This window comes from Aythya ferina (assembly GCF_964211825.1).
Source record: "Aythya ferina genome assembly, chromosome: 7".
Classification (NCBI taxonomy): Eukaryota; Metazoa; Chordata; class Aves; order Anseriformes; family Anatidae; genus Aythya; species Aythya ferina.
In genome coordinates, this window is record NC_140302.1 from 35318797 (window position 1) to 35337332 (window position 18536).

At 42.6% G+C, this 18536-nt stretch overlaps 1 protein-coding gene and 1 long non-coding RNA gene across 3 annotated transcripts in view; one reads left to right on the forward strand and one right to left on the reverse strand.

Moving 5' to 3' along the window:
• The window catches only part of LOC311439405, a 39598-nt gene extending 22712 nt beyond the window's left edge, over positions 1 to 16886 (forward strand). For both annotated transcript variants that reach the window (XR_014694706.1, XR_014694707.1), the window contains one exon: positions 15924 to 16886. This is a non-coding gene — a long non-coding RNA (uncharacterized lncRNA). The remainder of the gene's footprint in view (positions 1 to 15923) is intronic.
• Positions 1882 to 12219, reverse strand: CLRN3 (clarin 3). Its single transcript, XM_084525033.1, has 3 exons — positions 11820 to 12219; positions 5917 to 6093; positions 1882 to 3789 (listed from the first exon to the last, which is right to left on the reverse strand). Exons 1-3 carry the CDS (start codon positions 12046 to 12048, stop codon positions 3515 to 3517), a joined length of 681 nt encoding a protein of 226 aa, XP_084381159.1. The 5' UTR covers positions 12049 to 12219; the 3' UTR covers positions 1882 to 3514.
• Positions 16887 to 18536: the final 1650 nt, after the last annotated feature.

Sequence of the window (18536 nt, forward strand, 5' to 3'; positions counted from 1 at the left end):
GCATTTCTGCAGTTGCTGAGCTTGGTGCAATTCTTACACAAGTTGAAACTTTTCAAGTGAACCACAGAGCTAAAACAGATCTGGGGTTAATAGGAAACAGCTTCTGAAGCAGGAACTCCTGACCAGATAATGTTGTATCTGGCTATTTTAATACCTGTTCGGTGTTTTGGTTGTGACCACTCTAGCAGAAGCACGCAGGTGACTCATTTAGCCACTGCTGCTGCTCGAATGGGTGGGTATTAGAGCAGACGGTGTGGATGGGGGGTGAGGGGTGGCCGTGGATTTCTGCTTGGGCAGAAAAAGGCAAAGGGACCTGCTCTGTCCCTCAGAGGAGGGGCAGAGGTCTTGCTGGATGCTCCTTGCCTCCTTCCTCTCCAGCTGCCACGCTCCCAGCAGGGCTTCCATGAGCTGCAGTGGGTTGCAGGTTCATGCTGGTGGCAGGCGTGGTGCTGGCTGTGCCCGGCAGTGTGCTCAGCACCACCCGGAGCCATGCCCAGCCCCATCCCTGAACCTTCCCAGGACCCAGCCAGACATCGCTCCTGGCCTCAACTGCTGGCAAGTGACGAATGGGTAAAATTACCCTGGTTTTAGATAAGATGGGAGCTTGATTACTTATTTTTTTTTTTTTCTTTCAGGAGTGCATCAAGCTGACAGTGCAAGCTTTTTTTTTTTTTTTTTTTTTTTTAACCTAAGGGTAAACTGCCAGGATTTGTTCTCATTAGGAGGAGAAATGCACTGAATGCAGCTCCATTCATTTCAAAGGCTGGCTGGGTGGCTAGAGCCAGACCAACTCCTGTCTGATATCCTAAAAGCAAATCACAAGGTTGGTTTATGTTGCATTTCCCCCACCTCCCCCTTCATCTGGTAGTAGTGGGCTGCAAGGACATGCATAATCTCCTCTTACTGAACTCTGATGCAGGAAATAGATACCTAAACTGTTTGACTTCTTGCTTTTTCCTCCCATGTATCTGTGTGCCACAGGCCAGCTCCGCCTGCAGAGCTCTGTGCGCTCAGCTCTCTTCTCACAAGTGACTTTATTCCAGGGGGCTCATATTTTGTAACTTAATTTGGAGCAGGTGCTTTCAGATCCAGGCAGTTACCCAACAGCTGATAGTTTTATGGCCTCTTTACAAACAGGAGCTCTCCTTCTCATGCCTCAGCACCCTGCACAGCCCCCATTCAGAAATATTTCTGGGGAAACAGAGAATTTTGTAGTGTCTATCTGCGTCCATCACCTGCTGCCTCTTGCTGCTGTGCTTCCCTCGCTGGGTGAGCTCACCTGTGCTGTGACCTGCATGGTTTGTGCCTCCTTTGCAGCACCCAGAAATGGGAACATTTACTAAAAGAATCACTCCTGTTTTTCCATGTTTTTTTTCCATTTCAGACAGCCCCTCAGTATGACAGAAGCACCGAAGCAATGGTGAGCCACTCCTCCTTAGAGCAGGGGCCTCCTCCCCTCTGACACTACTCTGCTACGACTTCATTTCTCTCCATGCCAGTGCCTGATACGAGCATAATTGTGCTGCGTGATGGATGCTGGCGGAGCGCTACGGTGACAGATGCGTGCTGGAACTGTGTGAAAATTTTTGCAGCCAAAGCAAAACTGGCAAATGTTTGACTTCCCGCCAGTTTAGCTCGCGGGTGCAAAATATCTGAGGTTTTAGCTGAAATGTTTACAGCAGTGAGAAGCAGTTCTAGGCATGGTTCTTGTCAGCAACGGAGGGGAGATAAGGCAATAAGCGATGTTGACCCATCCCACTCCTCAAGTCTTCAAAACCCTCTTTTATACCCCCACCACTCTGCCTCATCTTACTTTTAGTCAAATGCTTACAAAACAGGCACTCTGCTTTGATTCCTTTGAAAGAGCACAGCTGCAAAAAGTACAGGGCACTTTAATGCTGAAGCTTTATTTTTTGACATAAATAGTAAGAAGTCGCCTTGTATGTCTTCTTGTACTCTCCCCAGAGATGCTATATTTTTCTATGAATATCTCTTGCATCATAGGACAGACACCAAGCGTGACTGTGAAAATCCTATCGAAAAGGAAAAAAAGGTGCAATAAAAACTTGTTCTTGTAGCTACAGAGGTATGGAGCAAAGGAGCAGCAGGCGCTGACTACTCTGCACTGTGCTCGTCTCTAGGAACATGTGTGCTGAGAGTGATTTCACCCGGCAGTGTGTTCCCTGTGTCCCTGCCCAGGGAAAGGTCACTCTCAGCTGCTAAATTTCCTTTGGCATAGTGGGATGGGAGTGCACCCCTTCTGCACAGCTCTGCCGTTGTGTGTGGTTGTGTAGGCATTATATATGATTTACACTGTAAATATGGAAAAAAAGTTGTCCCTAAATCACTAATAAATCCCATTGTTTGGCGTTTCCATGGGGGCAAAATGACAGCCTAATGCAGCTTGTGGGAGAGCAGACAGCCCCACCCAACGCAGGTGCGGCTTTATGGGGTTTTATGGTTGTGTTATCAAATGTCTATGAATAGAGTGCAATCAGGTTCTGCTAAGGTTTCTATAGACAAAGAACTTAGATACGGGGCTGCTGTGCTGTCTTGTTTAGGCTGCCAGTCTCCTCACTACCACAGTGCTGTGCCTCCCCAGCTGAGCTCTGAGCGAGCTGGGCCTGACCAGGAATTGGGGCACAGTGACTGGTGGTGAAGAGGCTTGTTCAAGTGCAAAGGGGGCTGCAAGACCACCCCTGTTTGCCCGGGAAGTGTTGTGACTTCCTGCAGGAGAAGGTCTTGGAGCAGGGAGTGGGTAGCAGCAAGAATTGCAGGCTGGATGAAGCACTGACACTGCATGACCACTTCTCATCATCTCCAACAGTCCTTGTGTTCGCACTGCTTCTGCCCCTGAGGTGCCAAAGGGCAAATGCAATCCAGTCTCTTTGGTCTTCACCTTTGGACCCAAAGGGCAAAGCAGAGCTGCATTCCCAACGCACCAGTGTTGGTGCAATCAGTGCAGCTCCGTCCTGTGGCCGAGAAGATCCCAAAAGCAGGAGGTGGGAACACCCGCTCCGTGCTGTACAGCAGCAGGGCTGGCACAGACGTGGCTTTCAGACAAGCAGAGGCAGCACATAAAGAAGCAAGCTGCCCCCAAGTCTTCGTGCTGCAGCTCTCCAGGGCTGGTTGTGGCTACAAAAGCCCCCTTAGGCTTGCAGTGGCCAGCAGCTCTTCGTGCCGCCGCCCCTTCCCTTCTAGAGGTGCATTTGCAGCGATCCTTCCAGCAAAATTAAAAAATAAAAAAATAAAAATCCCTGTGCAGTGCCTCAAGTCCCAGCCCAATGGTTGGCACTGGCATCAGGCACTTCTGGCATTTCTGTTTGGGGTGTCTAGGCAGCATGTTTGCTTATAACAGATAGCATTGTAAGGTAGAATCAATCTGCTTTGGAGGTGCAACAGGCTATTTTGTTAATTGAGCTATACACATACCTTCAATTTGTACATAAATTATTGGCCATGATTGTCCACATTAAATACTTCTTTCTTTTACACCTTCTTTTCAGTGATATCCTTAGAACAGAATGACGTCTTTGGATGCGTTTTCAATTGGTCTCTCCTGTTCTTTCTTCTTAGTATACCTTGCGCAGCTGTAGAAAACAATGATGACTATAGTAGCACAGCTAAAAAGAATGTGAAGCAGCAGGATCCAGTAGGAATAATCATAATTGTGTTTAGATCCGGTATGGTTCTGTTGAGTAGAAGCGCATTTGATGGCCAGCTCTACAGACAGGTTGTTGCCTTGCACGTTCACAGCAAAAAGTATCATGACTATGAGCGTGAAGAATCCTAGAAAATACAAATGCAAATGTTAGGGGTGGAAACATAATATTATTTGTGTTATAAATATTTGTATTAAGTACCTATATGAATTGCTACTTGGAAAGATTCCACTTAAATTGGTTAGAATGCCAGGACTAGAACAAATGAGAGTAATATTTTCTGTTAATAAAATCTGAGGGCATTTAAAGAACTTTTGTACAATCTAGAAGGGTGGATGCTTTGACACTGGAAACTATCTTCTGCTAAAATGAATGGATTCTTATTGACTATCTTTAGATAAGGCTGTGTAAAGTCTTTTTTTTTTTTCCGTTGCATTTGGTGCTGATGCATATAATATATTCACCCCTCGGGTGATTTGCAGGTTGGCTATTTGATATGAATGCAAATTCATGGAATATGTGGTATAACAACTGGATAAGACTGAGCAACCCGGTCTGAGTTCATTGCTAGCACAGCTCTGAGCAAGAGCTTAGACTTGGAGACTTGGTTCTTTCCTACCCAGCTACTGTGATGAGCCAAAATGAGATGTCTTGGATCTGTATCCATTTCCTACAGTTGCCTTAATATAGATGGTGCTTGGTTACTTTGATATATTTAGCCCAGTAATGTTTTTTACTTATTTGCTTTCATAGTGCTAGCAGAGGTATAACCTCTGTACACTGGAGAAAATATTTCTGCTCCTTCCCTCTGGATGCACCACCCTACCCGTGCTCCTGCTGACAGAGGTTCAGCAAGGAGGACACTGGGATGTCAGGCCATCTGGTGCAGAGATTAAGATCCTTCTAGGTACATATCAAATGATGCATGATTTTTCAAAAAAAAAAATAAATAAATATGCCCACGGTAAGATACACTTCCAGGTCATTGCACTTGGAGGGCTGTACAAAGTAACCACAATCCTTCGTCAACTTTCTCACTAATATTTCGTTTGGCAAGCTCTTTCATTTCAGGTCAATTCTTGCAGATCCACGCTACACAATGGTAGCTGGGCTTTCCTCTGCAATGAGACGCCAATCTGCTTGTCCCAAAAGTTGAGTAATGGTGTAATTTGGGTTTTTGCTCTTTTTTTTTTTTTTTTAACCGTTTCAAGACATCCTCAGCTGTTCTAGCATCTATATTTATATGCTTGCTGCATTAGTCACAGACAGGGTAGGGTGGCTTTCACACCTGTACTTGCTACAATTGGGGCTGTTCTAATCCCTGAATATGATTCCCTTTTCCCTGAGGTCAGATTCTGGCCAAGGCAGAGCACTGAGGGCTTTGGGGACCAGCACACAGCGCGTGGCCCTACTGCCGAGCTGTCTGCAAGCGAGGTGGGCACGCGGACCTGGAGCGTGCCTGAGGGACCTGTGCTGAAGGACCCCATAATCAGATGTCTTAAAAGGAATTTCTCTCAGTGCTAGTCTAGTATTAGAGGAAAGCATAATCCTCTCGAGACGAATCGAGTGTGAGAGCTGCAGTCATTACTGTAGCAAGATGAGGAGTGTAGCAAGGTGCATTAGGAGAAGCCAGATGCAAGCCTGCTGGTTGAATGAGAGCCTGCACCTCCAGGGAGCTGTTTGGCAGAGTTCACGGCTCTGACAGCTCAGCACCTCTACCATTTTTTCTGCTTAGGGAATGTTAGAACTTATTTTGATCTCTGCAAGTGTTTTTACAGAGGGAAATAAATTTTGCCGTGACTCAGCCCTTCTAACCACCTCCTTTTTGATGTTAATGCTGGTTTAGATGTGTTTGATTCAACACATTTTTCAGAAGTGAAGCTATTATCCATCCCCCAGATTAGACCTTAGAGGCCTAATTTGGAATGCAGGTAACCCAGGAACAGTTATGCTATAAATACCATAAAACAGGGGTACAGAGTCTTTAAGAGATTACAAATTGTGCTGTAGTCACATACGTGGACACAATTCTGTTCTGGTTTAACATTGTATTTGTCAGCTTACTTTGTTCTTGATATGCATCATGTTTGCCATGATGTGACACCCCAACAGGTGCAGTAGCATCACTTTGTGCATTTTGCTGCAATATATATCTCTTAATAAAATATATATTTCTTAACCTTGGCATCAATGAGGATATAGTATTAATCTGCAGAGCATGCAGAAAGTGTTCAGTACAGGACACGTTACTCACCGCCAATGGCGTTCCAGGTGTAGACTCCAATGGGTCCCAGAAATGTCTGGTAGGGATTGCTCACAGCGTTAGTGAACGTAAACCCTGAGCTCAGAAGGGAGCTCAGTAAGCTGAGGACCAGAAGCACGATGATCGTGACGTTGATGCCTTTTCTGGTGCTGTTCAGCAGCTCTGCAACTGAAAGAGAGCGGCTCAGTAGTGGGTGCCCAGTCTCACCCAGGGGAGGACAGATTCAGTGCCTGGGGTGTTTAAATGTGCCCAGCAAGCTAAGGGTTTACTGCTACACAGCTAGATGTAATTAAAAGCTAATAAGCAGAGAAGTGGCTGAGCTGCAGAGACCCAGCTGTAACAGGAGCAGTAGGTTTGGCATAGTACACGGACCCAAATCTGCAGTGGGATGAAGGTATCTTCATCTGAAATAAGTGCGTGTCTGCTAATCCTGCTGGCACACAAACTTCATGGGCAGTGGGCTGAGTAGCAAACTTCTCTTCCCTAACATTTCTGAGGATATTTCATCTTGACAAAGCTCGACAGAAATTTTACGGTAAGCCTGATGAGGAAACTAGCTGTTCCTGCCCATCACCCCTGAGGTGTCTGGTGACTTCTACAAATGCCTGATTTAAAACTTGGCTCTAACTGTAGATTATTTCCTTTTAATGCAGCAGCAGTCCCTTCAAGTGGAATAAATCTGACAAACAGAACAGCTTCTACAAGTCCAGTAAAGCTGTTAGCTTGGCAGGGTCAGATGTGTTTGTAGGACAAATGTGTCTGAGTGTGGCCGGATGAGGTATGGCTGGCCACTGAGCTGCTCTTCATACCCCAGCTGGATCTGTCTCTTGCCTTGTCCCACAGAAAAGAAATGGGTGGGGAGAATTCCTCCTTTATTTATTTATTTTAAAAGGAGCATCTCCTGCTTTTTGTTATCCGTGGAGGACGGGTGCATCCTGGGCTCTGCTTCCCCACCAGGGTGATGTGAAGCTGCTGCACCCCTCAGCATCGAGCATCCTGGCTCCTCTGCCTCGTGCTGCAGCTTGCTGCACTTCCTGTGTGCAGGCTGTTCCAGGGCAGTTTCTGTATTTGTATGCATGGCTGGCCGTAGGCACACAGCACGTACAGTCCCTCCCTCCAGGACTGTCACCAGTTTTGTTGTTTTTTGCCTAAATCCTCCTAGTTGTTTGATATGCTGCTGATAATAATGGACACAAATATGGGTGCAATATACTCAAAGTGTAATTGCAGTATAGTTGCATTGAAATATATTATTTTCCTTTCAATTTAAAGATTGAAAAGGCATCCATAACATGCCTGTGGCTGCCTTAACCTATAACAAGTTTGACATCAGTGTTTTCATGCTCTATTCAAAAGGCATTGTGATAGGCAGCCATCTACAGGAAAACTTCCCTTTTATGCTGCTTTTAATACAAAGCCTTTACTGCAGTATTCATCTAGCATATAAATTGCAGAAATCATAGCAAAAACATAACAAGCTTACATAAAAAGAAAATAAACACCCAGAACAAAGCGAAGAGCTATTGGAAATAAATTAAAAGGAGAGCTGCTATCTCATTTACCGCTTTATTCTTGGAAGTTAATTTCTGTTTGAGCAAATGGCAGGTAAGGATGTGTTATGGAAATCAGATGCAAATTTAAGCAATTCTCCTAGAAGAATAGGAAAGAGGCATTCAGGGGACATCACTCAATTAAATGGAGGTGAGCACAACACCAGCTGCACCGCGTGCTTGTGCTGAAGCAGCCTCACTGCTGGGGTATTGCCTACCTCAAGGAATAGGTCTGGAGCTGAACCAGGCAGGTGTGGATAATTTCCCTCTGGCAGCCTCACTTAATTTTATCACTCAGAACATCTCCAGAGTTGACTGGCTACATCTATGGCACCCCCTCATGGACCTCATTCATCCCTGACAATGAGCTGCGATTTAAGGGATATAATTTTGCCAGATTCCACTTGTTGCAGGCATGCCAGCAACAGCTCAGGACTTTTAAAGGTTTTAAATAAAATGTTGTTTTCATGGTGGCAGACTTTTTTTTCTCAATAAAACAAACTAGAGGACTCTACAGTAGCTGATCTTCTTGAATCTGATCTATAATAACCTACAACTGGATAACCTCCGCATCAGTGTAAAATAGCCTAATTCCAAAATGAAAGCAGAGGTTTTTGCCTCCACCATCTCTCCTTATTTTTCTGTACATTTTCTTTTGTTTTTTTCATCTGTAAGTCTTGTGTGGCCAGATTCAATTTCCCAAGTTTTTAGTGACTTGTTTATGAATGGCTTAAAGGCTTCAAGCCAGCCTTAAGGCCTTTTTGAAGCAGTGTAGATTTAGCAGCTTTCACTGATCTCTGATCACTTATCACACAGAATGAATTGCTCATTTAAACAACAAAAAAAAAAGTTCAAATTAACTTTTTACTTTTTATGAGGTTACCTTGAAACTGATGGGAACTTTGTTGAATACTCTGGTTCCACCAATTTTCAAGTTTTTATTTATTTTTTTCTTTTTTTGAATATAGAAAATGAATTGATTCCCCTCTGCTGTAGTGAATCTATGAGACTTCCTTGGGTGTGGGTTGTTTCACTGGTTGCTGATGCCCAGCTGACCCGACTTGATGGGCTCCCCGGGCGTGCCGCTCCCTGCACCTTGCTCACTGTTTTTCTGTGTTTGACTTGGAAATGAGCACGGTTGTAAAAGACCTTGTGCAACCTATTACGTGAATAGGTTGTTCCTTTTGGAGACAAATGACTAAAGAGGCTAATGAAGGCTCTAGGAAATGACGTTACTTAATGTCTATGTTTGGCCAGATCATGCTGCTCGTCCCCAGGTCTGCCCTGGCCATGCCACTCAGGCACTGTATACTTGTGGAATCTGTACTCCTTTTATTTTTTTTTTGTCTTTCATGTTTATGCTCAAAAACTTCTTTCCATTTTGTGGTTTTTGAAAACAACGTTGTTGTTTTTGTAAAGGCTGTTGATAATCTGCTTTCATATGGTCTTTTACTGGAGCCAACCAGGACTATTGCTAACAAGTAGTCAACTTATCTTCTTTGAATTACTCTTCAGTATTTATTTTGTGACTTCCATTCATTCTCCTTGATTTACACCCAAATACGAAAGTGCCATCTGGAAAACACCCAGAGACCTCATCAGGGCATGCTTGCTGAATGCCAGATCATGCTGTGCTGTATAAGGGTGTTCATAACGCTGCCTGCTGCTGCTTGAGATGTCAGAGTGGAGAATTCATGACAATTCATTTCTCCATAGTACAGGCAATCCATTTACTAAAGGACATCCTACTGTCTTAGGACAACCTGGCTATTTCAGTTCATAAAATAGTATGTATGCATGCAGTTCTGTGAAGTATTTCTCCTGTTTCAAGAATGTTTGGAATCCTACTTCATACAAAATGTGGCAATTGTACCTAGCATAGAGCCGAAGAATTAATTTTAAATGAGTTTATTTTATCTTGAAGATATGCCTGACTGAACTGGGGAAGGATGGGGGCAAATCTTCATTTAGACTACGGATGAAGTATTTCTTTCAGCAGCTGTTGAAAACAGCCAGCAATTCCTGAAGCTCACTTGATTTGTTCATCTATAAATGGCTTATATGTGAGAATCATGATGACATTTCCAAAATGAAGAGCACAAAAAATTAAATCTGGAAAAAAAAATCACCTCCAAAAACCAAATGAACATAGACCGTGCAAAGAATTGAATCGTTTACTGATGCTTGTTATAACAGTGATTAAAATCTACAGGGTGCTAGTGCCCAGACCCTGGGATTTGCTGGTGTTAGTTCCTGTGCAAGGAAAGACAAGACACGTGCCCCAAATTCCTGCCAGACTGCATCCTCGCCCTGCCATCAGCTCTGCATGGGTGGACTCCTGTTTTCACATGGCACCCTATTAAAATCAGCAAGAGCCTGCCTGCATGGAGCAAAGTCTGGGGCTAGAGCCAACTGGCATGAGGAGATATAATCATCTATAAACTATTTTTATAAGTGTATATTTGATTTTCTAAAAATTACTCTGATTATTCCGATATGACTGTAAATACATTGGCTTGAATGACTTGTGATTTTACATTTGTTAGGCAGTGATCTCAATATTTTCTATATGCTTTACTAGGAACACTGCTATACTCAGTTTTTTCATTAAATTTGATCACTACTATGACAATTGGCTTGCACGGTATAGCTCTGTCACTGTGGTAATTTGGGTGCCTGTTTTACAGATACAATTTTTGTACTAAATGCAATGGGAAAGAGCTGGGAGATGGGAACCTTCCATAGGCTTAGATCTGCTTTGTTCTACCTGGGTGGTTTATTTGCTCGTAGTGATGGACTACAGCCTACTGAAAAAAAAAAAAAAAATTAAAATCTTAAAGTACATCGCATGTTTCAAAACTATCTGATATACTTTTCCAAATTGTAGTTCCGTTTCTTTTGACTGCTTTTTTTCACTTTCAGAGGTGCATATAGGCATTACAGCTTTGAACCCAAAGTGCAGCAAAGATACAGAAAATGGATGCAAATCCTTGAACCTTGCAGCAGTGTCCAGATTTATCTACCTTTGGGCTTTTGGAATATTTCTGTTAACATAGGCAGAGAGACTTGTGCATAAATGCATCTTGGCTGAACTTTGTGAAATCAGAATCGAGTCTGCGGTTTGTATTTGGTATGCATCACTGCTTGTTTCTCTTCTGCTTTTTCTCATGTTTTGTTCCACATACTAGGATTTTTATGCTTCTGTCATTATTTTCTCAAAGGTCACACTAGGTAAGCCCCCTTCTACTTTTCCTACTTTTCCTCTTATTTTTTACCTTTGTTTTATTCCTGTGTAGCATCTCTCCTCCCTAGTCCCTCAGTTGTTCTGTTCTCTTTGTATCTATTTAATCATTTAACCATTTTAATTTTTCTCCTTCTGGTATGAATTTTACCACTGGGGATAAATACTAAGAACCGTAGATGCACAAAAAACCCGTGTTACATATCAACAAAAGATAACATTTAATTTGAATCTGTGGTTGTTTTTTGTTTGTTTATTGTTTTTGTCTTGTTTTGCTGAAGTGCTATTCTAATAGCCTGGATTCAAAATCTTATCCTGGATATTTTTGGAAAGTCGTGATGAGGAGGCGTCACCTGAAAACTATGCCTTGGGTGGGGGAAGAAAGGCCTTATAAAAGATGAGCTATGTTGTATTACATGCTTCATAGACTATTATTAAAAAAAAAAAAAAAAGAGCAAGCAAAAATTTTGAAAATATTAAATGCTTCAGTTTAATAATATCACTTAAAACTGGAATGGGATGGTCTTGAAAGAAGAAATAAAAGGAATACTTTCCTTAAGTTTAGGTCAAACACAAGTATAAACACCATATCTGTCTAAATTAGCTTTACACTTTTGGTTCTTCTCCCTTAAGCAGTTCCTCTCAGAACCTTCTATTAAAATGATGCTAATTTGATCGTAGGTGGCAAAATGTTTTAAATCAAACAATTAATTTAACATAATGAAATTTAAAGGCAACCAAATGAGGTTTGTAATCCTTTAATGAAATGCTAATAGAGTGTTGCTTTCCTATTTTTCACTTAGAGCTTCTGAAAATTAAAATCTATTTCACACAGAGTTCCTACCCTGTATTTTTAACTTCAGAGGCGTAGGTTAAGGTCACAGATAATCAGAAGGTGCTATCGGCAAGAGTGTTTCAGCATTTATCTACTATTTTGGGGTCTGATTTTACACCACTTAAATCCCTGAGCTGGTCTGTAGATATTCCTGCGTTCCCTCAGTGTCTTACAACCCCAAACGGGTGCAAGAAGGTCGGGCTGCTCCTATGGGTGCCCCCGTGCAGCCTGCCCATTGCCCTCCATTGCCAGGCATTGCACCACTTACCTTGGAAATTAGTGTCTGAAACCTGAACTCCACCATGGATGGTCGAGGCACAGGTGCCACTGAAAAGTCCGTAGGTGACGGTTACCGAAGTGCTGCTGTTTGATTGGGAAAAGTAGACTGTGCTGCTGATCCATCTCTGGGTTCCGAGAACGACACAAATGATCACAAAAGATAAAACGCTGGTTAAAAAAGCAGCTCCAAACATGAGTTTCTTTTCTCTGGTCGGCATTTTGGCAGACAGAAATTTTCCACGGGTTCAAGGGATTTTCTTCCTTTCAGCCCTGCTTGGCGTGAGGTGGTTTTCTCCTTTCACTCTCTGGAATCTGCTCTGCGTGCTAGCTGAACGCTATCCTGGTAAACTTTAAGCAAACGGCAGCAGTAATAAAAATGTAAAATAATTGAACTTTGGTCTGGAGGAAAGGCGTTGCCATGGCTGCAATCAAACTCCCCTGACAAAGGCCGGGAGGGATCTGCCACCAGGGCTACCATCAGCAGGTGACGTACTGGGTTTACTGGTGCGGCTTTGCCCCATGAAAGGCACTGAGGGCAGTCAAGCTGCTCAAATCCCCGATCTCCAGAGCTCTGCTGGAGCCCAGAGAGAGCAGGTCCACGTCTCCCAGCTCACCTGCTGTTTTCTAGAAGATTTTCATTCCCCAACAATATTTCCCTATTGTTCTTGCCTTTTCTCATGAAAGGCTCATACCTAGTTGAGAAGCAATTTTTGCTAGCTCTATATCTAGACCACTTTGAAAGCGAGGGATAGATTCTGATTTGTTATGGTGAGGACTGATAAATGTTCCGCATCTGTCCATATCCCCTGCTTGCTTAACAGCTCTCTTCTGAGGCCTCTTAAATACTTGATGCTCTTTGCAAAAAGTCTGGGTTGCTCCAGGCTCCTTGGGGGTAAGGAGTTTCTCTGTAGCATCAACAAGTTATTTTCGAAGGAAAAGCTTTAATTCCTAATTAAATTCCATGTGTTTTCCCACAATAACTATTCCCTTTTCCTTGCTTTGGCTTTGTTTTGTTTTTGTTTGTTTGGACTCTGCTAAGTTCCAGTTAATTTCTCTAAGCATCAGTTGCTTTAAATGTGTAATGATCTTTGATTGCACTCTACCAATGGGGCTTTCAGCCTTCAGCTCTTGTTCAGCTCAGACATGAAATATGCATTATTTGCTAGTGAGCCTAAGTGCTCTACAGGGAGGAAACAAATACCTTAAATAGGGATTCATTTCAGTGTGGTAGTGGGTAGGTAAAGGAAGAAATACTGAGGGAAATCTGCCCTGGGCTACAGAGCAAGGAGGGTATTTCTGCCCAAATTGACTTAAAAGAGAGAAAAAGAAAAAAAAAAAAAAAAAAAAAAGATAAGACACCAATATCACGATTTCAACCAGAAAATACTTTGCTTATTAATAAGATCGAAGCTGAATTTCTAGAATTTTAAGTAAGCTGGCTATTCAGTTTCCTGTTTTGTTTGTTTGAATTGTGAAACCTGATTTAGTATCTCTTGTCAGGATAAAGTAAAAATATTCTATTAGCTCTTATTTCTTTTAATTATAACATCATTATTACTTGCTGTCTTGAAGCCGTGCTTCTGAATCACCTTGATTTTCATAGAATCATAGAATCTAACCTTTGGAAAGCAGTCTCTTTCAACAGTGCTGCTAAACAAGCCTCTTGAGATGTATTCCTGAAGCTCGCCTGTTTTGTATGGTAAAGATTAGGAGAGATTAAAGTTTCATGAATTTGAAAAGGCAAAGAACTTCTCGGGAGGAGAAAATGGCTGTTTGGGAATCCAGTAATGCTGTAATTGTTTTAGTGTTAGGATTTTTTGTTTCAAAGCTTTAAAGCAGTAATCAGATTTGAAATCAGTGCATTTTATTTCTGAGATGTATAACTGGGCTTTCATATGATATGGCCTAGTGTGTATATACCTCACTATATGGGACTTAAATCATACTTCTGATGTCATCATTTTTCTGAATTTATTTTTATTTTGTTTATAAATCATGTATATACCTCATATATAGTCAAATTTAGCATATGTACATAGACGACGTCACTCAGTATATGATTTACACACTGAAGACTAAAGGGAAGCATTTCAGCCCTCCTAAGCAAATAAGAAACAAAAGACCCATCTCCATTTTCCTTCCAGACCTCCGGTTAAATTTTAACCTCAGAAAAATGGGTAAACTTCACCAGACTGGTCACTGCTATGGGTTTGTTATCCCGGCCATTCTCCTTGCCATGTGGTTCCGTGCACAGGGAGGTGCTGCTGGTCCTCTCCCAGGAAACTTCTGTTAAAAAGGAGAAGTTCCTGTGCTGATTCATCTGTGCCACTTGCCCCTCTATGAAATACATTTAAAAGATACACATTTAACTAGAAATCTTTGTCATGGTACTAAATTTGAGGGAAGACACTTGAAGCTGCTGCTCAGTGGTCTTCCTTTGGCAGACTCAACCAAATGCAAGTGAGCTGAGTATTTGTGCCTTTAAAAATGCTAAATAACAGAGACTAAGAGCTGCAGGAGATGATCTGTACTTTCTCTCCACGTAATGTTAATGATCTTTACTTTTCAGTGGCTATGCTCAAATTTTTGTGGCTCAAATCGTTGAAAATCTCCTGAGGCCAGGGGAATTGGCCCTGCAAATAAGCCCATAATTTTCCTTTTCCTTTCTTGTTACCTTGTAGTTAATCTATCCTTTTATGATGGTACAATTGCTTGTATCTTTTCTCCTCACAGCTACCTAAAAAACAGTGTATAACATATATTCTGCACATTGCTTATGCATTTCACAACCCGTCCAGAGTGAAACCATCACTAGCCAACGTGGTGCTGCCTGCTCCTGTTAAATCTGAAGGATTACATTAATGGGTCCAGGGGCTCGCCAGAGCAGTGGCCGAGTCCTCGCAGCAGGCTAGCTCCGTGCAAGGAGCTTTCTCCTCCAGTGGCAGCATTTTTGTGCCTTACTCCAGATCAGGCACTCACATGGAAATTGTAGTTTGACATGACACGCCTCATCACTTCAGAGAAAAGAGATTGGTTTCCTCCAGCTGGGATAAAATGTTTCCCCACTAGCAGCTTACCAGCTCTGCTGCAGCCAGTGAGGACGCCGTCCTGCACAGCAGTTGAACAGAGAAGTCAGGGCAATTCACTGTCACAGGCAGCAGAGAGATTTGGGATAAAATTGCACAGAGCCCTGCATCTTTAAAGGTGGAATATATATTTATCTTACAATTATGTACAAGTTAGCTTGCTCCAGGCATCCAGATCTGCTATAAAAAATATAAAATGAAAGCTTTTACTTGCAAACTGAGTGTTCAAGCCTGGTGCTGATCCAGGCAGGGAATACCCTGTGCCCCTGCTAACCAAGGCTACGTGAATGGCCTCTGGCCAGGCTACACAGCCTCCTTTAGCTAACCCAAAGACATTTTCCTGCGGTGGCTTATGACATTTCATAGGTTATTTCGTTTCCTATGTTGCAAATGCTTTCTCTGGGCGGAGGACCCCCCGGCTGCAGCAGCCCCAGCAGAGCTGCTCGCAGGTCAGTGCGCTCATCCGTGCCCAGCACAGCTGGGGAAAAGTCACAGAGAAGCCATTGCAGGTCAGTTTCTGTTCTATTGCAACCTCAGCATTTAGTGACTGTTGCTGGCAGTTTATAAAATTTCATATTTAGTTAAAACCTTTTGTTTAGAAAAATGTTATAAGGCAAGTCAATCTAGCGTTGTGGCTGGCTGGCAGGTGCACTGGTATTTGCGGTTTTCCCCAGACTCCACCTTTGAGGTGCCCTCTGGCAGATCACACAAAGCTTTTATGTTCTTTTTAGTTTCCTTTTTTCCACATCTAATTGCAGAGGAGCACAGCAGCTAAGATGGCAAGTCCTTGGGCTGCTCTTGGCTCCAAAAGGGGGTCGATAATGCTCCACGTGTGCACAGCATTGCAGGATCAGGCCAGGCATTATTAATTGTCTCTGCCTCTTCTAAGCTGGATAAAAGGTAATTGAAACAACTTGCTATAAATGTAATAGAGAATACTAAGAAAGAGATTGATTTTTTTTTTTTTTTTTTTTTTTTTTTTTTTTTTTTTTTTTTTTTCCTGGTAGCTTTGCAGCCAGCTTTCTGAGAGGTGGTGGAAATAGGAATCTGCTTATGCCTCTTGGACTGGGTGAGGGAAATTGGATAAGGCTTCGTGAACTTTATTGTAGCTGGAGATGAAAATTTGAAGCTCAACTGAACTGCAAAATTATAGCAACAACTGTTTGGGAAACTTGGATGTGATACTTTTTCTGTGTGTCTGTTCCCAGTGCCGCTGTGCAGTGGATTTGTACTGTTACATCCTCCGACTTCTTTCTTCTATTGCTCTGATCTTTTTTACAGCACTGTTGAAAGAAAAACAAACACGTTTCAAATGCCGCTTGGAATTCTTCCCAGAAAATGACTAAATCTTCTCAACTGAGAACTCCATCACTAGATAGTTATTGATTCCTGAGCTCTGACGTTGAAGGGTATTGGTAAGCCCTGGAGTGCCAGCTGGAATATTACGCTGCCTCCGGCCCCTCCAGAGCCGCATCCTTTCATGTGAGCAGCTATCGGAAGCAGCGACTCTTGGTTTCTGTGTTGATAGAAAGAAAAAAAAAGGCAGAAGATCCCACAGCCACCACATTGGTATCAGTGGAAATGCGATGAGCAAAATCCATTTTTAAAATGATCGCCTCCTGTACGAGCATCCTTCAGTTTCACCATCTGAGCGAGCTGGCTGGTGTTTGTTCTGGTATCCTCAGGCACAATCTGTGCTACTCCCAAACAGCATTATAATGCAACTGTGTTTTGTGCTCAGGCATCCGAGAAGCTCGTGGCTGAATGTGCTTCATCCTGGGAGAGAAGAAGTCATGTTCAGCTTTGTCTTTTGAGCTCCTTGCCCAACTGGGACTTGTGTGTGTGGTTGCTTGGGCGTGTGGCTGTACCAGCTTCTTAAAGTTCTTAGCTGTTTGGAAAGGATAGTGCAGTCTACTCTGGTAAAGCAAGAAGTTAAAAATAATAATAATAAAAATCAACCTTTGAAAACAGAGGTGTTTCCCATTTATTTTTCTTTATACCCAAATGTCAGTGACTTCAGCTACCAAAACAGCTGAGTGCCATTAAAGCATTGAAGACATCTGAGGGTATCGTTTCCATGGCCCAAAGATGACTGGACTTTAAAATAAATAAAGAAATAAAACATAAAAGTCTTAGGCATCAAAAAGCTGCTGTTATTCATGACTGAATGCTGCAAGTTGAGTGGCCCAGTATAGTTTATTGAAGGTGGAGAAAACACCTTCTGGTCTTGCATGAAACAGAAAATACCACTGTTGCAATTTTTTCTTTTTTTCAATTTAATAAAACGTGGCTTTGATCTGCTTCAAGGTTTGTAACGTTTAGAACAAATCCTGGAGGTGGAAACAGAGAGAAGAGCTGGCAGAGCAGGCTTTAATTTATTGCAAATTCTGTAACAATTATAAAGATATGTAGCCCTGAATACTTAAATATATTCCCAGATACTTATACTTTCAGACTCCAAATGTAAAAATCTTAGCCAAATACATCTTTGAAGTCATTAAATTAGCTACTGCTGCGATGTTATGTATTCATGCGCTTTTTCTCAATTATATGTGCTTTAGAGAATTTATCCTGTATTTTTCATCTGAGATATATTTGCAGTTACAAAACTGATGCCTGTATCTGTTATTTGCTGTGCTCCCTGATTTTATAATTTCTTCAGCACGTTCACAATTTGTGTTCCAGCATGTTGGGAAGGAGACTGATGTACTGTGCTGCTACCCAGCATGTAACGGGCACTTACCAGTAAATGTGAAAGCCTTGCAAATATCTTGAGAGCTTTTCTCTAAGTGAAGGAAAGGGAAGGATTAGATTCTCTGTCACATACTTTAATAAGAGTATAGATGCTCCTCCTTGAAATCCTTTCTCTGATGCTGTGATCATTCATTACAGTCTTTTGTTTTTACAGGCATTGTCCAGACAGCAGGAAACAATTTTGCCTTTCTTCCTGCTATGAGGCTCAGTACCATGCTGGAATACTTGAAATAAATTGTTGGCATTAAAATGTTGTTGTGTATTTCTTATCCTGCGTTTCTTTAGCTCGAAGCCAAGAGGACACCGGAGAGCAGCAAAGGGCCTGTGAGTGCTCACGGGGACGTTTTCAGCCCTGCCACAAGGACAGGGTTGGCACAGGGGAAGGAGAGGTGCGGGTGTCGGGTCCTGCAGGAGGTCTGGCGGCTCCTCGGGCAGGCTGGGAGGGAGGACAGGATGGTTGCCAAAGAGATGACATTGCTGGGAGCGTGTCTGATCTGTGATGGAAAGAGAGGACAAGACAGATGACCAGTGGGCCGTGAGCTGGACAAAGAAAGGCCGCTGCTGGAGCTCTGTCAGGATACACATGCAAACAGCTATGGGTTGTTACCTTATTTTTGCTTCAGCTTTTCAGTTTTCTAATTTCTTGATTTTTTACTTTCCTTTTTTATGATAAAGCAAGCATGCTCTGTCAACATAGCTAAATTCTGCCGTAACAGCCTCGCTTTTCATGCTCTGCCCTTTTTACAACAGCATAAACTCTCTTCTGACCCTGTCTGGAGAGCACTGACAACAGGTTTAAAGGCCCTTCTTTCTTCAGATTGCCAGATCCTGGACTTTTTGCAGTCTCATCCTAGTTTTTTGGATAA

What these genes read in the sequence shown, in the direction of transcription:
- CLRN3 (XM_084525033.1), bottom strand. Translation starts at nt 12,048, where the DNA reads ATGCCGACCAGAGAAAAGAAACTCATGTTTGGAGCTGCTTTTTTAACC. An exon ending in TTCAGACACTAATTTCCAAG is followed by an intron (nt 6,094 to 11,819) that starts GTAAGTGGTGCA and finishes GCTCTCTTTCAG; the next exon opens with TTGCAGAGCTGCTGAACAGC. An exon ending in CACCTGGAACGCCATTGGCG is followed by an intron (nt 3,790 to 5,916) that starts GTGAGTAACGTG and finishes TGTATTTTCTAG; the next exon opens with GATTCTTCACGCTCATAGTC.